This window comes from Aspergillus sclerotioniger (genome assembly GCF_003184525.1).
Source record: "Aspergillus sclerotioniger CBS 115572 chromosome Unknown BO94scaffold_6, whole genome shotgun sequence".
Taxonomy (NCBI): domain Eukaryota; kingdom Fungi; phylum Ascomycota; class Eurotiomycetes; order Eurotiales; family Aspergillaceae; genus Aspergillus; species Aspergillus sclerotioniger.
The window spans coordinates 613,002-628,903 of record NW_020290996.1 but is presented as its reverse complement, the minus strand read 5'-3'; the positions used below and the strand labels follow the sequence as shown (position 1 = coordinate 628,903).

At 51.3% G+C, this 15,902-nt stretch overlaps 7 protein-coding genes across 7 annotated transcripts; 3 read left to right on the top strand and 4 right to left on the bottom strand.

Moving 5' to 3' along the window:
* Window positions 1-136: 136 nt before the first annotated feature.
* Window positions 137-2,579, bottom strand: nop7 (mRNA-binding ribosome synthesis protein NOP7). The gene is made up of 3 exons (XM_025617034.1): window positions 2,484-2,579; window positions 2,328-2,426; window positions 137-2,248 (listed from the first exon to the last, which is right to left on the bottom strand). The coding sequence occupies exons 1-3, from the start codon at window positions 2,503-2,505 to the stop codon at window positions 339-341; spliced, it is 2,031 nt and encodes a 676-aa protein (XP_025470340.1). The 5' UTR covers window positions 2,506-2,579; the 3' UTR covers window positions 137-338.
* A 137-nt stretch (window positions 2,580-2,716) lies between these two features.
* Window positions 2,717-4,334, top strand: BO94DRAFT_621956 (GPI-anchor transamidase subunit GAB1). The gene is made up of 5 exons (XM_025617033.1): window positions 2,717-2,943; window positions 3,001-3,065; window positions 3,122-3,324; window positions 3,377-3,999; window positions 4,049-4,334. Exons 1-5 carry the CDS (start codon window positions 2,802-2,804, stop codon window positions 4,285-4,287), a joined length of 1,272 nt encoding a protein of 423 aa, XP_025470339.1. The 5' UTR covers window positions 2,717-2,801; the 3' UTR covers window positions 4,288-4,334.
* BO94DRAFT_346768 (N-terminal L-serine N(alpha)-acetyltransferase NAT4) lies at window positions 4,315-5,571 on the bottom strand. The gene is made up of 2 exons (XM_025607078.1): window positions 5,129-5,571; window positions 4,315-5,009 (listed from the first exon to the last, which is right to left on the bottom strand). Exons 1-2 carry the CDS (start codon window positions 5,283-5,285, stop codon window positions 4,342-4,344), a joined length of 825 nt encoding a protein of 274 aa, XP_025470338.1. The 5' UTR covers window positions 5,286-5,571; the 3' UTR covers window positions 4,315-4,341.
* A 145-nt stretch (window positions 5,572-5,716) lies between these two features.
* On the bottom strand, window positions 5,717-7,497 carry BO94DRAFT_614934 (aldo-keto reductase; the record flags this gene model as incomplete). The annotated part of the gene is made up of 8 exons (XM_025616749.1): window positions 6,936-7,497; window positions 6,743-6,889; window positions 6,568-6,660; window positions 6,370-6,520; window positions 6,225-6,349; window positions 6,130-6,185; window positions 5,937-6,082; window positions 5,717-5,883 (listed from the first exon to the last, which is right to left on the bottom strand). Exons 1-8 carry the CDS (start codon window positions 7,002-7,004, stop codon window positions 5,717-5,719), a joined length of 954 nt encoding a protein of 317 aa, XP_025470337.1. The 5' UTR covers window positions 7,005-7,497.
* A 1,456-nt stretch (window positions 7,498-8,953) lies between these two features.
* Window positions 8,954-10,185, top strand: BO94DRAFT_459991 (zinc-dependent alcohol dehydrogenase family protein; the record flags this gene model as incomplete). Its single annotated transcript, XM_025607868.1, has 4 exons — window positions 8,954-9,115; window positions 9,194-9,583; window positions 9,642-10,088; window positions 10,141-10,185. The coding sequence occupies 4 exons, from the start codon at window positions 8,954-8,956 to the stop codon at window positions 10,183-10,185; spliced, it is 1,044 nt and encodes a 347-aa protein (XP_025470336.1).
* A 360-nt stretch (window positions 10,186-10,545) lies between these two features.
* BO94DRAFT_532510 (putative raffinose synthase protein Sip1) lies at window positions 10,546-13,856 on the top strand. The gene is made up of 2 exons (XM_025611131.1): window positions 10,546-10,861; window positions 10,913-13,856. The coding sequence occupies exons 1-2, from the start codon at window positions 10,664-10,666 to the stop codon at window positions 13,505-13,507; spliced, it is 2,793 nt and encodes a 930-aa protein (XP_025470335.1). The 5' UTR covers window positions 10,546-10,663; the 3' UTR covers window positions 13,508-13,856.
* Window positions 13,607-15,685, bottom strand: BO94DRAFT_486800 (carotenoid oxygenase family protein). The gene is made up of 2 exons (XM_025609019.1): window positions 15,571-15,685; window positions 13,607-15,517 (listed from the first exon to the last, which is right to left on the bottom strand). The coding sequence occupies exons 1-2, from the start codon at window positions 15,631-15,633 to the stop codon at window positions 13,916-13,918; spliced, it is 1,665 nt and encodes a 554-aa protein (XP_025470334.1). The 5' UTR covers window positions 15,634-15,685; the 3' UTR covers window positions 13,607-13,915.
* Between the last annotated feature and the right edge of the window lie 217 nt (window positions 15,686-15,902).

Below are 15,902 nucleotides of genomic sequence, written 5' to 3'. Positions count from 1 at the left end.
ATCGTATTCGTATTACGGGGGCTTGTGGGATCAGATGGTCGATTGTTGGTGTACTCATCCCTACGGATATATAGCGTCTATCCTCTTGAACAACATCCGGCGCTTTTGGTCAGCACTTCACTGCAGGTCTCAATTGATAGGGATTGGCATATTTTTTTCTTTTATCACACTAAGTGTGCCTATTTTGAACAAACAGCAGATGTGTAGACTTGTTGACAACACTCTAGAAACTGATGCTATGAAATAAAGACTCAAGACGCCGTTATAGGAATGCTTCCAAATCCCAACAAGGATATCATTCTATTCTCACAGAAAAGCCAACTTTTATGTGCCTATGTTCATTTCTGGCCACCCTTCTCGCCCTTCTCAAGCTTTCTGCGCTTGGACCGCAGCTTGGCAGCTTCGTCGGACTGCTTCTTGTTCGAGTACATCATCTTCTCGAGCAGCTTGCGCTTCTTCCGGCTCATCATCATCTTCTGTCTCTCCAGTTCCTCCTCCTCCTTGCGCTTCTTCGAGGCGATCTTCTTAGCCTGCGAAGACTTCTTCTTGGACGCTTCACCCGCGGCACCGCCAGACGAGAAAGGAAGACCGGCAGCCTCAGCCTCGAGTTCCTTCTGGTGCTGTGTCCGGGCAGCTTCATCCTCATCTTCGGACTCGGAAGCAGCCTCCTCTTCGAATCCACCGAAGTCCTCATCTTCCTCCTCCTCGCTACCACTCTCGTCCTCGTCAGTCTCAGCAACATCCATGCCACCGTTGATATCATCCTCATCTTCGCTCTCAGCCTCGGACTCCTCCATGACATCGGCCTTCTTGTCCTCGGTGGCGTCCTCCATCTCCTCGTCGCTGCCACTTTCCTCATCCAGCTCAGCTTCGCCTTCCTCTTCCTGCTCAGCCAAGCTAGCGCGGGGGTCGTAGCCACCCTTGGTAGGCTTGACCCATGGGCTCAGATGGGGAGGGAGAGTGGCACCAGGGGCGTAGAGATCGGCGCGGAGAAGCTTGCCTTCGTTGATGCAGTCCCACACCCACTGAGGCTGGACATAGGTTCTGCCGGGAATGCGAGTGCCCGGTCTGACCTTCTGAGCAGCTCCCTCCGCGGAGGCAGCAGGAACAGCCGGCAGCGACGACTCAGGCAAAGAAGGCCGGTCGACAATCTGGTGAGTGATGCGGGTATCAGTCTCGTCGTGTGTGAAAGCTCCGTCACCAAGGACAGTGTCCCAGCCGATTCTAGTGCAGCCGAAGGACCGAAGGATAAATTCCAAGGGTGCCTTGGGTGCTTCACGGGAAACGTAGAAGACGAAAGGAGCGAACAGAGAGCCAGCCTGCTCTCCGCTCAAGTCAGGCTGGGGAAGTGTGTCGGCCTCGGGGGCAGTAGGCTCGAACTTGTCGATCGCATCAGAGGCCTCTTCAGTTGACTCCACGACTTGTTCGTCTTTCGTCTTATCCAGACCTGCCGACTTGATGACCTTGTCTACCTTAGCTTGGACCTCACTGGAGACCTCCTGGTTGGAAGACTTGTTCGTCTGCTTGTTTGCTTCGATAGCCTTAGGGGCTTCGCCAACACCGCGTCCCTCCAGAGTGAAAGCCGCCAACTCAGCACCGTTTTCGTCGCTCCGGGTATCGAACTTAGGGGGGTAACGGAGACCAAGCGTCGAGTAGAGGCGGTAGTTGACAAATCCGAGAAGAGTCGTGTAGAACTCGACGAAAGTGGCCATGATACGATAATCGACGTCGCCGTTCACACGTTGCACGAATCGGTAGGGGACAAGCCACATGATGTCCTGTCCCTGGATGGTCGCCTGGTAGTAGATACCCTTGATCGACAAGAAGGACTTGCGCAGAGAGTTTGTGGTAATCAGGTAATGTTGAAACTCGTGGCAGACCCGCTGGCAGAGAGCGATGGTCTTGGGAGGAACGTGAGCAGAAGAGGGGAGGTTAGCGAAGAGGAACAGCAGAGACAAAGCATCGTCGAGATCTCTGAGAGCGTCAATGAACGTTGGGTAGCGCTCCTTGATGATGTGATCCAAGGTGAGTCTGGGCGCATGGTTCTTCTCCAAGCGGGATGCATCTCCCACTTCTCCACGCCCAAGAGACCGGGCAATCTTCTTCGCAAGCGCCTTCTGATCGCGGAACTTCCTGAGGAGCGGCTCATGCAGAAGGAACTGGATATCTTTCGTGTAGTAGAAAGTGGTGTTGGGGGTGGAAGACTTGGAGGCCTTCTTCTTGTTGCGAGGCTCACGGGGATAGATTCCTATTTTTCGAAGTTTTGGTCAGTATTATGAGAACCATTCGAGCCTAAAACGCTTGATCCGAGCACAGAAAAGGCATACCCTTGAAGATACATAGTCGACGGAAATCCGGGAGGGAAATCTGAAGTTTGCGCACGGCCTGGGTTCTGGTGATGAAGTTTTTGGCCTGGCCAGAGGTTCCTGGAAAAGGGAATTGTCAGTTTGATATTGTCGCAACAAAAAGAGAAGAAAACATACCCTTCTTCTTGATCTTAGCCATCTTTGCGACGGTGCCGGTGTAAAATTGGTGGGTTGAAGATTAGAGAAAATACGATAACCAGAAAAAATCTCGATAAGTTTTTTTCCTTTACTTTTCTGGATCAGCAGCTCGGGGTGGCCCGTGCGCTGCGGAAAAGGGAAATGCGCGGAGGCGTCGGGGCACGTGAAGCCACTCCGACAGCTTGAGGTCTCTCCGCCTCCAACTGAATTCCCCTCGACTAATCTTATGGCCGCTGCATTGACCGACTCTTGATCCGGAAGGGCATGCCCTGATTATACAGCTCTGTTGAAGTCAGCATGGGCATAGATCACAGAAAAGCAGCCGTGTTCGGCGGTGCTCTGGCCCTGCGACTTCTTCTCTTAGTGCTGTTCCCCTCACTCCCCGACTTGTTGACGGGCAGGGTCGAGGTCTCGACACCGGTGACCAGCTTCAAACGACGTGAGTTGGAGATTGGAACGTAGGGGATGGGCGACCGACTAACCATGGATCGTATAGTTCAAGAAGGCCTTTTCCTCTACACGCGCAATGTTTCCCCCTACGACGGAGGCGTCTTCCACCAGGTATGGCTGGCCGATTCCTTGACAACCGACTGTGCGATCTTTCTGACCAAGCACAGGCACCGCTACTTCTTCCTCTATTCTCCCTCCTCCCGAACGCTCAATCTTTCCCTCTACCGACTGCGGTATTCTACTCGCTAATAGATCTCGTGAATGCGAACGCTTTGGCTACCATCTCGGATTCAGGACAGGCGGTCTCGGGGAGATTCTATTCGGCATTGCGGAAGCATATTAGATGGGATGGAGTGTCAATCGCAGCATGGTATTTTGGTGGTTTCTGTATACTTGGTAGTCTACGCCGCTAACGCTGCCAGGTTCCTGTTCAATCCCTTCACCGTCGCAACGTGCCTAGGCCGGTCAACTGGGGTGTTTACTACAACTGGAATTCTATACTCCTTTTCAAGCGCCGTTAGCGGAAACAGTTTGAATGCAATGCTTGCTCTAGGCTTCGCGTCATACTTGTCGATATACCCAGCGCTTCTTTTCATTCCGCTTGTTCTCCTATGCTACGATCAGCGCGTTCAGAAGGCTAAGGCGTCCTCCGGGGTCGCATCGTTCGCTCTGCGACACTTCGCAATCTTTCTTACATGCATTGCAGGATTTCTTGGGATATCTACTCTGTTGATTGGTGACCTTTACACATTCATCTCTGCGACATATGGTTTCCAGTTGCTGGTCCCTGACCTGACCCCCAATGTTGGCCTTTGGTGGTACTTCTTCATTGAGATCTTTGACTCGTTCCGAGAGTTCTTCCTTGGAGTGTTTTGGCTCCATTTAGCTGCATACATGGGTGGGCTTACTGTGCGACTGCGCCGGCAGCCCTTGTTTGTGCTCACATCTCTATTGGGAATCTTCGCCATCTTCAAGCCTTATCCTAGCATCTCTGATGCGTCCTTATACTTCGCCCTCCTTCCACTCTACCGCCACCTCTTCCCTTGTAAGTACCTCTGCCAGTGCATGTGCTGATCCAAGCTAATCCTACCCAGTGATGCGATACACCTTTTTTGCAATTTCCGCCCTACTCTACGCCACTCTCCTGGGTCCCGCGTTCTACCATCTTTGGATCTACGCCGGCTCTGGCAATGCCAACTTCTTCTACGCCATTACCCTGGTATGGAGTCTTGGCCTCTCGATATTGTTGGCGGACACCATCTTCGCGGCTCTCCGAGACGAATGGGAGCATGATAACCCCGAGCTGCGGGGCAAAGAAGTGCGACAAGTGTAACTTATATTCTAGTATATACAATAACAAAGCCTCACCTCATGGCCCCAAACCCCCTCATACATACGGCCCACCATCCAATTGTATTGACATAATCCTATAATCCGGCTCCTTGACCGTCCCATTCCTCAATCGCCTCGGACGCGGACTATACTCATCCGTCTTAAACCCAAGAGCCTCATAAAGCCCCTGCGCCAGCCCATTCGACCTAAACACCGTCAACATAGCCTTCTCCATACCCACTCGCCTCCCAATTTCCAACAACATAAGCATAAGCCGTTTCCCCAGCCCCAGCCCCTGCACCTTCGACGCCAAATGCACCTCATAGCAATAAATCACCTCCTTCCCATCCTCATACGTAACCATAAATGACAGGAATCCGACCACACCATCCTCTGCATACTCGGACCCCTCCCGACAAACAACCAAATACTTCATATCGGGAAGTTTCATCTCCTTGCGTTTCTTGGTCGGGGACCAACCCGTAGAAGACTCCCGGTACGCATTCGAAGACGTTTCCTCAATGAGATCGAAGCATTGGTTTAGATCTGTTTTGGGAATGGTGGATGCATCGTAGATGGATATTTTGTATTGGGGTTGGGATTTATCAGAACTTGCCGCATTACGACCCTTGTAAATTAAGCATTCTGAGGGAATGTATTTCGATGCGAACTCTTCAATGTCGAGTAAATTGGTCCGTTCGACTAGTGGGAGTAGATGGTGGTCTGGGGATGGGGTTAGCTTTTCACTTGATCTCTTTTTTGGTTTTGGAAATATGGTCTGGTTTGGGATTTGACCATTCCCACTTATTTATTCGTAGTATATGGAATTAAGTCTAACTTACATTGTTCCTCATCATCACAATCAACTGTAAACTGATCACGTTGTTGGCTCGTGGTAGAGCTACTAGCCCGTATCTTCGGTTTTTGCACTTGGCCGCGCACGCGTTTCCGACGTGTATGGTTCTTGGTTACTCGGCCTTCTTGGACGGAGGAGGACATTTGGGTTATTGATTTGGTGGGTCGAATATTTCTTGCTTCCGGTTTTTTGTTGGTAGTATTTTAAATTGGATTGAATTGGATTAGGTTGCTATGAGAAACTTCCAGTTAGAGATTTATTCCAGTTGCGTTGCTTTTCTGGTTGAGGAAATATTTGATGGGTCGGGATTTCCGTCGGGGCGTTGTTGGCGGTGTTGTACATGTATGCAGGCATGCATGCTTTGACTCATGTGTGTCGAGTTTTGGACATTTTTCTTTATTTTGTGTATTTGTGTGTGCTTTCGACTTGGTTGTTGTCTTTAAAAGATGCTGTTTTGTGATTTTTTATGTGATTGCTATTTTCATCATGATGGGGGTTATTTTTCTTTGATCGCAGCGCATGGATTGGCCAGTTGATGTCTTATTTTAACCGGGCGTCTACATGAAAGTAATGTCTAAGCTTCCTCTCTCAGTTTCACAGCAAACTCTTCGGCCCGTCGCTCTGCTTCTTCGGCTCCTAACTCTCCGAAGATACCTATTCCCCAACGGAAAGGGTAGTTGTATCGCGTGTTGCGATCAAGCTTGTTCAGAGCCTCGAACTCGGCGTCGGGGATGATGAAATCTGAGGTTTCGTTAGTTGTCTGGTTTTTGATGTAACGGAGAGAGGTCCAGTACCTTTGAAGTTACTTTCAATTCGGGATGGGGTAACACTCTTGGGCAAAACGGCGGTGCCGCGCTGGGCAGCCCACGAGATCAGCAAGATAGCGGGGTCTTTGTTGAGCTTCTTCGCAATTTCAATGACCTGAGGGTCGTCGATGACACTGTGGCATGGTTAGTGTGTGGGTAGGACTTGACATGGACGACATACCGAGGGAGATCGAAGATATTATTGCCCAGAGGGCTATATGCGACAGGGAGGATGTTCTGCGTTATCCATTAGCGATCTCGATCAATTGGTCTTACGGAGGATTGCCCACCTTCTCCTTCAAGTACTCCGTGAGCTTGGACTGCAGCAAGTATGGATGCGCCTCGATTTAGTTCGCAGCCGGAGGGATCCTCGCGGTCTTGAGAAGCTCTTCTATCTTGTCCTGGGTGAAGTTGCTCACACCGATACTCCGCACCTTGCCCGAATCGACGAGGTTCTCCAGTGCTTTCCATGTTTCGGAGATGGGAACATCTGCGAGCCGGAAGCGCTTTGTGACTGGGTCGAGGGGAGGCTGAAAATTGTTCTGGTAAATAAAAGCCACGGGCCAGTGGATCTGGGTTTATTAGCAGTGCCTGAATTCGATGTTGAGTACTACCATACCAAGTACAGATCGAGGTAGTCCGTCTGGAGATCCTTGAGGGTCTTGTTGACGGCCTCTTCTACATTCTCAGGATGATGGTGGGTGTTCCACAGCTTGCTGGTGATTTAGAAACCAATGTCAAGGAGACTGTCAGTCAAATGCCCAAGAAACAGTAAATGCGACAAAGGCACTAACAAAGATCTCTTCACGAGGTACTCCTGATTTCTTCCAGCCACTCCCTACTTCCGATTCGTTCTGGTAAATTGCGGCGGCGTCGATATGGCGGTATCCAGCGCGAAGGGCTGCCTCGACTGCGTTCTCTACCTCATGAGGTTTGGATAGCTGGATGTGTCAGTATGCGATGCGATAAGCCGAACAGTTGGCATACCCATGTCCCCAGACCGACGGCGGGGATCTCGTATCCCGAGTTGAGTCTGAAGGTGCGTCCCAAAGACATGTTGTTGGAAGTCCTTTGATATAGATATCGTGAAAAGTTTACCAGCGGATTATGGCCTGAAACCAGCAGCCACGGCCTTTAAAGGGCGGGAGAAAGGAGATGGGGACCATGGTCAGGAGTGAGGGGATTGCAGATTACCCCTCATCCGCGGTTGATCCCGTCCACGTAATGCGACATCGAATCACGTTCACGATTGCACCTATGAATCCACATATTCTGGTGGATGATACGGTGCTTAACCTTTTCTTGTTGTCAGCTCATCATGTTGAGTGATTGCGCGATACTTGATGGTCCCGCTTTAGTTCGGCAAACAAATGACCAGGGACCCTGGTCTATACTTCCCACTTCACAACAGGATCAGACTGTTTCTGCACCCAAGATACAGGAGATTGTCTCCTTGATGCAAAAGAGCTGCGTAATTTAGGTCCGATAGGAGAGATGTTTCAGATCATTGACTGTCTCCAGAAGGATATTTTAGATCCTAGCTTGTTGGGTGGTGCTAGCAGGACTGCTCAAGCACGCAAGATGTTTCCGATCGCGCAAAGGAGCACATCGCTCACACTATCGTTTCAGGGATGGTACCATCACCAACAGTGATAAAGTTGGACACATTAGTTTTCCTATACGCGTCCAGGTTCCTGGTTTAAATTTGGACAAGTAACAGTCTTTACCGTCCAGGACATGATTGTTTGGATGCAAAAAACGCAGAAACGGTTCGTAAGATGTCATTAAACTTCTGCAAAAGGGTTGCCATTTGAAAAGCGAGTGAGTGGTTACCGAGTCATCTATTGCTTGAACTGTATCGGAAATGGGGAAAGGGAGCTAAGTAATGCTACTTTGCTTTTTCTCGAGAGGATAAAGTCAGTGGCCTGACACACCAAGCATCTCTGGTCTGCAGACACAATCGTGGCGCCGACGCGCGGAGAACACTCGGCTTATCAGATGGTGGGGCACGCGTCTGGCCATGCGAGCCGGCAGAAGACGGGTGCATAAGCTCTTTGGGCCTGGCACGGAGGACCGACCTTCAAGGACAGCTTATCCTTGTCACTTGCTATCTACATATGTCTCTGACGAAGCTGACAGACAGTTCTCCAGTCTTCTAGAAGCTATGTTCCTTAAAATCGGACCACGGCGAGCGGTTGTCCCTCCAACGGCCAAGTGCCCCACGGCAGTTGTCCACTACGTAGTGTCCCACTTCGGCACATGGGAACAGGCGTACGCCCAACTTATCTTTTCTTCGGACTACTATAGCATCCCGCTGGCATACATGCTAATGCCTAGATAGCTATGCTACAAATTGTATCGCCTTGGTCAAAGATCCTCCTTCGGTGGAATTAACCCGATCAAGCAACCGAGAGGGAGAAAGTTGAATCCAAACAGGAAAAGTCCGCTCGCCCTGGCGGGGCTCACGGCCCACCGGCCTCATCGCAACCACTTTGTTCTTCCATCTTCTTCACCACTTCAGGAGAAATACCCAGTGCCGGCCTGCAATCACGGTTGTCTGGATGGCCATCACGATGGACAATCATGATTCGTCAAATAGCGATAACCCATAATTGTGGAAGACAAAAGCTCATACAAAATGTTCTAGCTTCTTGAGATCATGAACCTCCACTCGCATGGAAGAATCCAAGAATTCGGCACAGCCTGGATTTATCAGCAAGGAACATCATGGAGACAATAGCTTGCTCTTTGTGTGCCATGATTTGTTGATTCCCATCCGGTTTCCATATCCCGAACCTTCGTTGCCGTTAGAAATCGTGGTCCTTATTAAGCGTACGGTCACTCAAGTGGAGCTTGCCCACTTACGTCAAGATTCAAGAGCTGCTCTATAAGCTATGTATCCCCCACCCAAAGTCAAGCCCAGCGGTTTCCAACGGATTCTGTTGTCATAAAACATATGCACTCGATTGCTTTTGTATTTCCCCCAGCACAAGAAAACGCGAACAATGGGCTCCTCATCTCAGAAGCAGTGGACCGTCCTGAACAAGGACAACGGCTTTGATGGCCTCACCTTTGGTGATGCGCCTGTCCCGAAAGTCGGTGAAAACGAGGTTCTGGTGAAGTTCCATGCTGCTTCGCTGAACTTCCGTGACCTGATCATCCCACAGGTGCGTCTCCAATTCCACCCGACTCATTGGCACCCTTTCATGCCTTCTTACTGACAGTTGATCCTTTAATGGCTGCAGGGTAAATACCCTTTTGCGCTTAGCTTCCCCGTCGTTCCCGGCTCCGATGGTGCTGGTGAGGTGGTTGACGCCGGATCCAAGGTTTCCCAGTTCAAGAAGGGTGACAAGGTCGTCACTTTGTTCAACCAGGATCACCAGTATGGCCCCATTGATGGCAAGGCTGCCAGCTCTGGTCTCGGTGGCGTTATTGACGGCACCCTCCGTCAGTATGGTGTCTTCAATGAGAATGGCTTGGTCAAAAGCCCACAGAACCTCAATTACCTCGAGTCTAGCACATTGTCGTGCGCTGCTCTCACCAGCTGGAATGCTCTGTACGGGTTGAAGCCATTGCAGCCTGGCCAGACTGTGTTGGTGCAGGGAACGGGTGGTGTCAGCATTTTTGCTTTGCAGGTAGGTGCTCATCCGGGCTTGTGACACGCGCAGTAAACTGATACGACTGTCTCACTAGTTTGCCAAAGCCGCCGGCGCAAAGGTCATTGCCACGACCTCGTCCGAAGAAAAGGAGAACAAATTGAAGGAGCTGGGAGCCGATCACGTCATCAACTACAAGACTGAGCCCAACTGGGGAGATGTGGCCCGCAGCCTCACCCCGGATGGTGCTGGTGTCGATCACATCGTCGAGGTCGGAGGCAGCGGTACCCTCAACCAGAGTTTCAAGTGCGTCAAGTTCGAGGGTGTGATCAGCATCATCGGGTTTGTTGGAGGAGTTGACCCCAAGACTATGCCGAACGTCCTTGATACACTGAGCCACATCTGTACTGTCCGGGGTATTTATGTTGGTAGCAAGGCCATGATGAACGACATGGTCAAGGCGATTGAGGCCAACAACATCCACCCGGTTGTGGATGAGAAGGTCTTCACCCTTGAACAGACTAGGGAAGCCTACGAGTACATGGTGAGTAGTGTTCTGACAGGGCGATTGGCGTGATGCTAACGAATTACAATAGTGGGCTCGGAAGCACTTTGGCAAGCTGGCCATCAAGATCGAGTAAGCGAGGCGAAAACCCCCGGGGATAAAGTGTAGATTATATGATTTAATGAATCGCTGGTTAAAATATATGTACCATTGTCAATGCTGGCAGCAGCCTTCTACCTTCTAGTGGTAGATTTACCTCGGCCGGGGATAGGAGCGTGGCCTAGTAATTAAATAGTTGATGATGACGTATAGAAAGCCTAGATGCTGACATGCATCAAGGATGAGTGTAGAGTCCCGGTTAATGGACTCGTGGAGGTTCAGTTGGCCAACAACATGTCGACTGCATGCACGAGGGCAGCAAGCCAATCAAGGATGGGGGTACTTCCCCTCACCGCATCGCCACCTCATCCTGCACCTCTTCTTCGCTCACCACCATCTCCGCAATGCCCCCAGCTTCTTCCATCTACGAATTTGAGCTTAGATGGACTACTCTCTCCTGCCATCCTACTACTTTATTACACAACCCCCCTTGATAACCCCCCCAACCAGTCCAGATGCAAGCCGATCCAAGACATAGATCTACCCTGCCGATCTGCGGGCCCGATCGCAACAACATCAAGAAATCCCAGATCAAATTCATTCGTCCAGCACAGATGAGCTTGCTCGCTCGAGTGACGTGCTATCCGCCATTGGGCCAAGTAACCTGTTGTCCAAGGGTTGGAAAGCCCTCGGGGTCCCAGGAGCCTGATACGGTAGGTAGTAGCTCCCTTTGCCAGTCTCCCGCGGATAGCTGAACTCGATAGATTACTTTCACAGTGGTGCTAGAATCAAGCACCTCATTCCCCGTGCAGCCGTGGGATGTCCAAGTATGGCATAACATCGCTAGCTCTGAATGGACCGCTTCTTCACTTGCGCATTCCAAGCCTTCCGTGGCACCGCTCATGACTGGCAGTGCAGAAACATATAAATGTTTCCGCCATGTCTTCTCCGGGGAAATTACTCTCCCTGCAGACCCTGGATATGCACAGTTTACAGTTCGGTATCGAATCAATCCGGACGCCGAGTGGCAGTGGGTGAACCAGCATCAGAGTGTAAGTGACGGAGTCTTGGTGTTTGGTTCACATAATCCGGGGTTCAACTCCCTGGAGTCGACTTCCGCGGAGTTCAAGAAATATTTCGACAGCATGTCTTCAAATATTGAAATCCAGCCCAGGAAGAGCGAAGCCCCAGGGTCAAATTTGTGGCATCTTTCTGGAGAAGCTGATCCAGCTCGCGAAGGTGAATCTGGGTGCAAAGAGCTGACTTTGGGAGTGCCGGTATCAGTCCTGCGGTACTTTTCCTTGGTACGGATCTGGACTCCATGGCTCGGACCAAGGCATGGACAAGGCAAATTTGCGTTGACTGAGGATGCGATAATGTGCTCCTTTCTTCGGACAGATGGCGTTCACGTCGTTCTTTTGGGATTGTCTGGAACCGACAATGTGTTGACGTTCTTTGGATCGGGCCAAAACGGTGAAGTAGTAGTCAAATCCCTCAGTGACAATACGAAGCCGTCCAAGTTCCAGATTCTGGCATCTGCATCGGAGGATTTTGAGGTTGCTATGAGTGCAATCATATACGAGGCACGCAAGCTCGCAAGACCATATGCCGAACAGGAGAAACCTGAACCAATCAGAGCTCCGGTTTCACCGCCACCGGACGACATCGTGGTGGTTGAAAAGGACGTGAAGGCCCAATGGTTGGCAGAGTGGTACGACGGCTTAACCTACTGTACCTGGAATGGGCTCGGCCAGAACCTGACGGAAGACAAGATCCTTCGCGGTCTTGATTCGCTCAAGTCCCATGGAATCAAGATCGCCAACCTGATCATCGACGACAATTGGCAGACACTGGACGAAGCAGACTCGCAGTTTAAGAGGGGCTGGAGGCAGTTTGAAGGAAACCCCAATGCCTTCCCCAAGGGCTTCAAGCAAACGATTGAAGCGATCCGGCGAAGTCATCCAAACATTGAACACATCGCAGTGTGGCATGCTATGCTCGGATACTGGGGAGGAATCTCGTCGGGGGGTGATCTTGCCAAAAAGTACAAGACCAAAAGAGTCGAGCTCAAAGTACCAGCTGTAGGAGGCACTATCTCGCATGCGTTCGAGAACGGGTCGATTCTGGCGATTGATCCGGATGATGTCCAACGGTTCTACGACGACTTCTACAGATACCTTGCGTCGATCGGAGTGGATTCCGTCAAGGCGGATGCTCAGTTCTTCCTGGATTTGATCAAAGATCCAGAAGACCGGAGGAGGTTTATCACTGCCTACCAGGATGCCTGGTCCATCTCCACGTTGAGACACTTCAGCGCGAGGGCCATATCTTGCATGTCCATGTTCCCACAGGCCATCTTCCACTCACAGCTTCCAACCAATAAGCCAACCATTCCTCTACGGAACTCAGACGACTTCTTCCCCGACATTGAGGCATCTCACCCCTGGCATATATTCTGCAATGCTCATAATGCGCTGCTCACCCGGTACTTGAACGTTGTTCCAGACTGGGACATGTTTCAGACAAGCCACCCCTACGCCGGGTTCCATGCCGCGGCGCGTTGTGTGTCTGGAGGCCCGGTCTATATCACAGATGAGCCAGGCAAGCATGACGTCTCGTTGATTGACCAAATGACCGCTTCGACCGTACACGGGGGAACCGTAATCCTCCGACCAAGCCTGATCGGCCGCTCTATGGACATGTACCACGACTACAACGAGGGCCATATCGTCCGTGTGGGTACCTACACAGGCTGGGCTCGAACCGGCAGCGGAATCCTGGGCCTGTTTAATATCTCCACAACCGAGAAGTCCACCATGGTCCACTTGCTAGACTTCCCCGGAATCCACCACGATTCCCAGGGCGAGTACATCATCCGCGCCCACACCAGCGGCATGATTACCGAGAACTTGCAAGTCTCAGACACGGGCTCGCTGGTTTCCGTAGCATTACCCCAGAAAGGCTGGGAGATCCTGACTACCTATCCTACTCACACTTTCAACATGAAAACAACAAGCCCAACCAAAGTGGCGGTCCTAGGCCTGATCGGCAAAATGACTGGCGCCGCCGCACTAATCTACTCCGACATCTACCTAGAAAACAACGGCCGCATCCGATTCGATATCAGTCTGAAAGCACTCGGGACCGTAGGAATCTATTTCTCGGATCTATGGAACTGGAGTATTGAAGAGAACTTCATGGTCACGATTCTCGGGAAACCTGTTCCGCGCAAAACCGTGTGGAAAGAAGGCGGCGATGACAGCAATGTCCTGGCTGTGGATATCCAAGCGGCTTGGAACGAGATGAGTCTGAAGGCTGGATGGAGCAATGACGTCCTTGTTGAGATCTTCGTTGGTTGATGTACACAGTTTAGTTCGGTTCAGTTCATGATCGAGGAAATAGGGTAATATGACCGCTTATGTGCTACTACAATCCAACTCGGTTGAACAAATATATGAGTGAACTTCGAATGTCTCAATATCTTCTAGCTGCTACGCAGTACCTAACCTACCCGATATTGCTCGTGTGCTGTGATCGGTATCGCTTAGTTGGTACATGCCGAAACGGATCAAAGAATTCTCGGGCCATAAAAGCAAAGCATATCTTGCCATGACTGAAACAATGATATACTATTATTCCAAGCGGATTTTGTACAATATCAAAGGAGTGAGTGCGATAATAAAACAAAACGAAAACCAAAACTTATGAAAATGAAGAGAGAGAGAGAAGAAGGAGAAATATATCTATACAGTGCCCCGCGTGTTGAACTAGTAATCCCCCGTCGGAATTCCCCTCACGGGTACATGTTGACCATGAAACCCGAACGCAACCGGACCATTGACGCTTGCTCTGCCGAGCTCGACGAGGTTCCGAGCATCCAGACAAAGGAGATAACTCTTTCCGGTCATCCCGTTCAGGACCACGCTAAGCAAGACGCCGTCGTCTTCGGACTCGCCGTCTGGGTTTGCCACGAAGATGGGTTCGCCTGGTGACTGGGCGTGGTGAGCCCAGATCAGGGTCTTGTGGGTTTCGCTGTCGAGTTTCATGATGCTGTCGAAGAGAGTGGACTCGCCGCGGTCGGCCACGCTGTAGGTGTAGCGGTGTTTGCGGGTGACGTAGTTTGGGTTCATGGTGGGGAGTTCGGGGGAGAGGGATTTGCATAGGGAGGATTCTAGGATTGTGGGTAGGGGTGAGGAGTTGGGTGTGGAGGGGATGGCTGGGAGACGGAAGCGGGCAATGGTAGAGCTTGATGCGGAGGTTCTTCCTTCGCAGAGGGCTTTGGCGCTGGGGGAATCGGATAGGGCATTCTCGTAGTAGAGTTTGTGCAGGATGTCTAAGTTAGGGAACATGACTAGTTCGGCGATGATGTCGGTTTTGTTGTCTGGGGTGGTTTCTTGCCAGGAGTTGATGGTGTGGAAGCAGAAGAAGGGGGGGCTTTGGTAGGTGGCGATGAGACCTTTGTCGGTTTTGCGGTCGACGGCGTACCAGATTGCTGGCTCGGATGGGTCGAATGGTTGAATGGAGTCGAGGAAGCTCATGTTTCCTAGATCGGAGAGGGAGATATGGGCGTTCCAGACGCAGAGGATGACGTATTCTTCTGTTAGGAAGAGCGAGTGAAGGTAGGCTGGTTTGGCAGGGAAGGTCGCGAGGATGGTTGTTTCACCGGTTGAAGCGGAAATGCGGAAGACGCGGTAGGTAGGCGATGGCTTGGCTGCGAGGTTGTAGTTGAAGACATCCCCCGTGTTGGGGTCGGAACGGGCATGCGAGGCTGTCTCGGGTCCATCCAGGTCTGGATGGAGGTCTTGCTGCGTGGCTAGGCTGATTGGCTCCAAGGTCTCCGGGTCAAGCTGCTTGAAGACGTTGTAGTCGGTTTTGGCGTGCAAGGTCTGAATCCCCGTAGAAGTGTCCCAGCGATCACTGGCTCGGCTTGTCGAAGACGCATCAAGACCTGGCATGTTGATACTGAGAGTGACCCCCACGTTGGCGGAGGTAGGGGTTGGAGGCTTAGCGGGTTCAAAATCGGACTGGACTTTCTGATAGACAGTCTTGCATGGGTCTCGCTTTTGTCCGAAGCTTATTTTGATTAAATCTCCGGTCTGTCTCACTTCCTCGATGAGGCTATCGGTCGAGAAGCGGGAGTTGTAAAAGACGCGCATTGATGGGTGCGTGGTGTCCGGAGCGACCAGCTGGAATCGATGAGCTTCACTGAATCCGTCGAACCAATGGCTGGCGCGAAAGGTGTCTCCGTTGACAGTGTCGACCTTGTATTTGCCTGGTCCAGTGCGGTAGAGCACACCCGTGGCATAGGCGGGAATCTGGCCTTCGACATCGAGCTCAACGGGCGTTTTCTCCTCGTAGTTGGCATCGAACTTGTGTTCGTTGGTATCAGAAAGCAAGGCATGCGTCAGGATGGAATACTTACACCTTTGACGTTGGGCCAGTTGTTGAAGTGGTCTCCCTGGTGGATTTCCTGTATGGTAGACATGATTGTGAGCGGGTGATTGTAAGCTATGGAACTGTTCGTGTGGAGAGAGATGACTGCAAGGTGAAAAAGAACAGAAGCAGACCTGGGATAAACGTACGCTTTATAGGCCGACCCTCAGCTCAGCCGGTGGTCGGCTGCCTGCAAGGGAGAGGACGTGGTGATGGATGATGGATGATGGATGATGGATAGGTGGAGGTGGGGGAATCCCGCCGGAGGAGTAAGACGAGCCGCCTCAGAAGACTCAACTTTTGCCGACATGTAATGCAGGC

What these genes read in the sequence shown, in the direction of transcription:
- BO94DRAFT_621956 (XM_025617033.1), top strand. Translation starts at nt 2,802, where the DNA reads ATGGGCATAGATCACAGAAAAGCAGCCGTGTTCGGCGGTGCTCTGGCC. An exon ending in GGAGTGTCAATCGCAGCATG is followed by an intron (nt 3,325 to 3,376) that starts GTATTTTGGTGG and finishes TAACGCTGCCAG; the next exon opens with GTTCCTGTTCAATCCCTTCA. An exon ending in CTACCGCCACCTCTTCCCTT is followed by an intron (nt 4,000 to 4,048) that starts GTAAGTACCTCT and finishes AATCCTACCCAG; the next exon opens with TGATGCGATACACCTTTTTT.
- BO94DRAFT_532510 (XM_025611131.1), top strand. Translation starts at nt 10,664, where the DNA reads ATGCAAGCCGATCCAAGACATAGATCTACCCTGCCGATCTGCGGGCCC. An exon ending in GGTCCCAGGAGCCTGATACG is followed by an intron (nt 10,862 to 10,912) that starts GTAGGTAGTAGC and finishes TGAACTCGATAG; the next exon opens with ATTACTTTCACAGTGGTGCT.
- BO94DRAFT_346768 (XM_025607078.1), bottom strand. Translation starts at nt 5,285, where the DNA reads ATGTCCTCCTCCGTCCAAGAAGGCCGAGTAACCAAGAACCATACACGT. An exon ending in TTGTGATGATGAGGAACAAT is followed by an intron (nt 5,010 to 5,128) that starts GTAAGTTAGACT and finishes CCCCATCCCCAG; the next exon opens with ACCACCATCTACTCCCACTA.
- nop7 (XM_025617034.1), bottom strand. Translation starts at nt 2,505, where the DNA reads ATGGCTAAGATCAAGAAGAAGG. An exon ending in GGCTAAGATCAAGAAGAAGG is followed by an intron (nt 2,427 to 2,483) that starts GTATGTTTTCTT and finishes TCCCTTTTCCAG; the next exon opens with GAACCTCTGGCCAGGCCAAA. An exon ending in TCGACTATGTATCTTCAAGG is followed by an intron (nt 2,249 to 2,327) that starts GTATGCCTTTTC and finishes TTCGAAAAATAG; the next exon opens with GAATCTATCCCCGTGAGCCT.
- BO94DRAFT_486800 (XM_025609019.1), bottom strand. Translation starts at nt 15,633, where the DNA reads ATGTCTACCATACAGGAAATCCACCAGGGAGACCACTTCAACAACTGG. An exon ending in ACTGGCCCAACGTCAAAGGT is followed by an intron (nt 15,518 to 15,570) that starts GTAAGTATTCCA and finishes AACGAACACAAG; the next exon opens with TTCGATGCCAACTACGAGGA.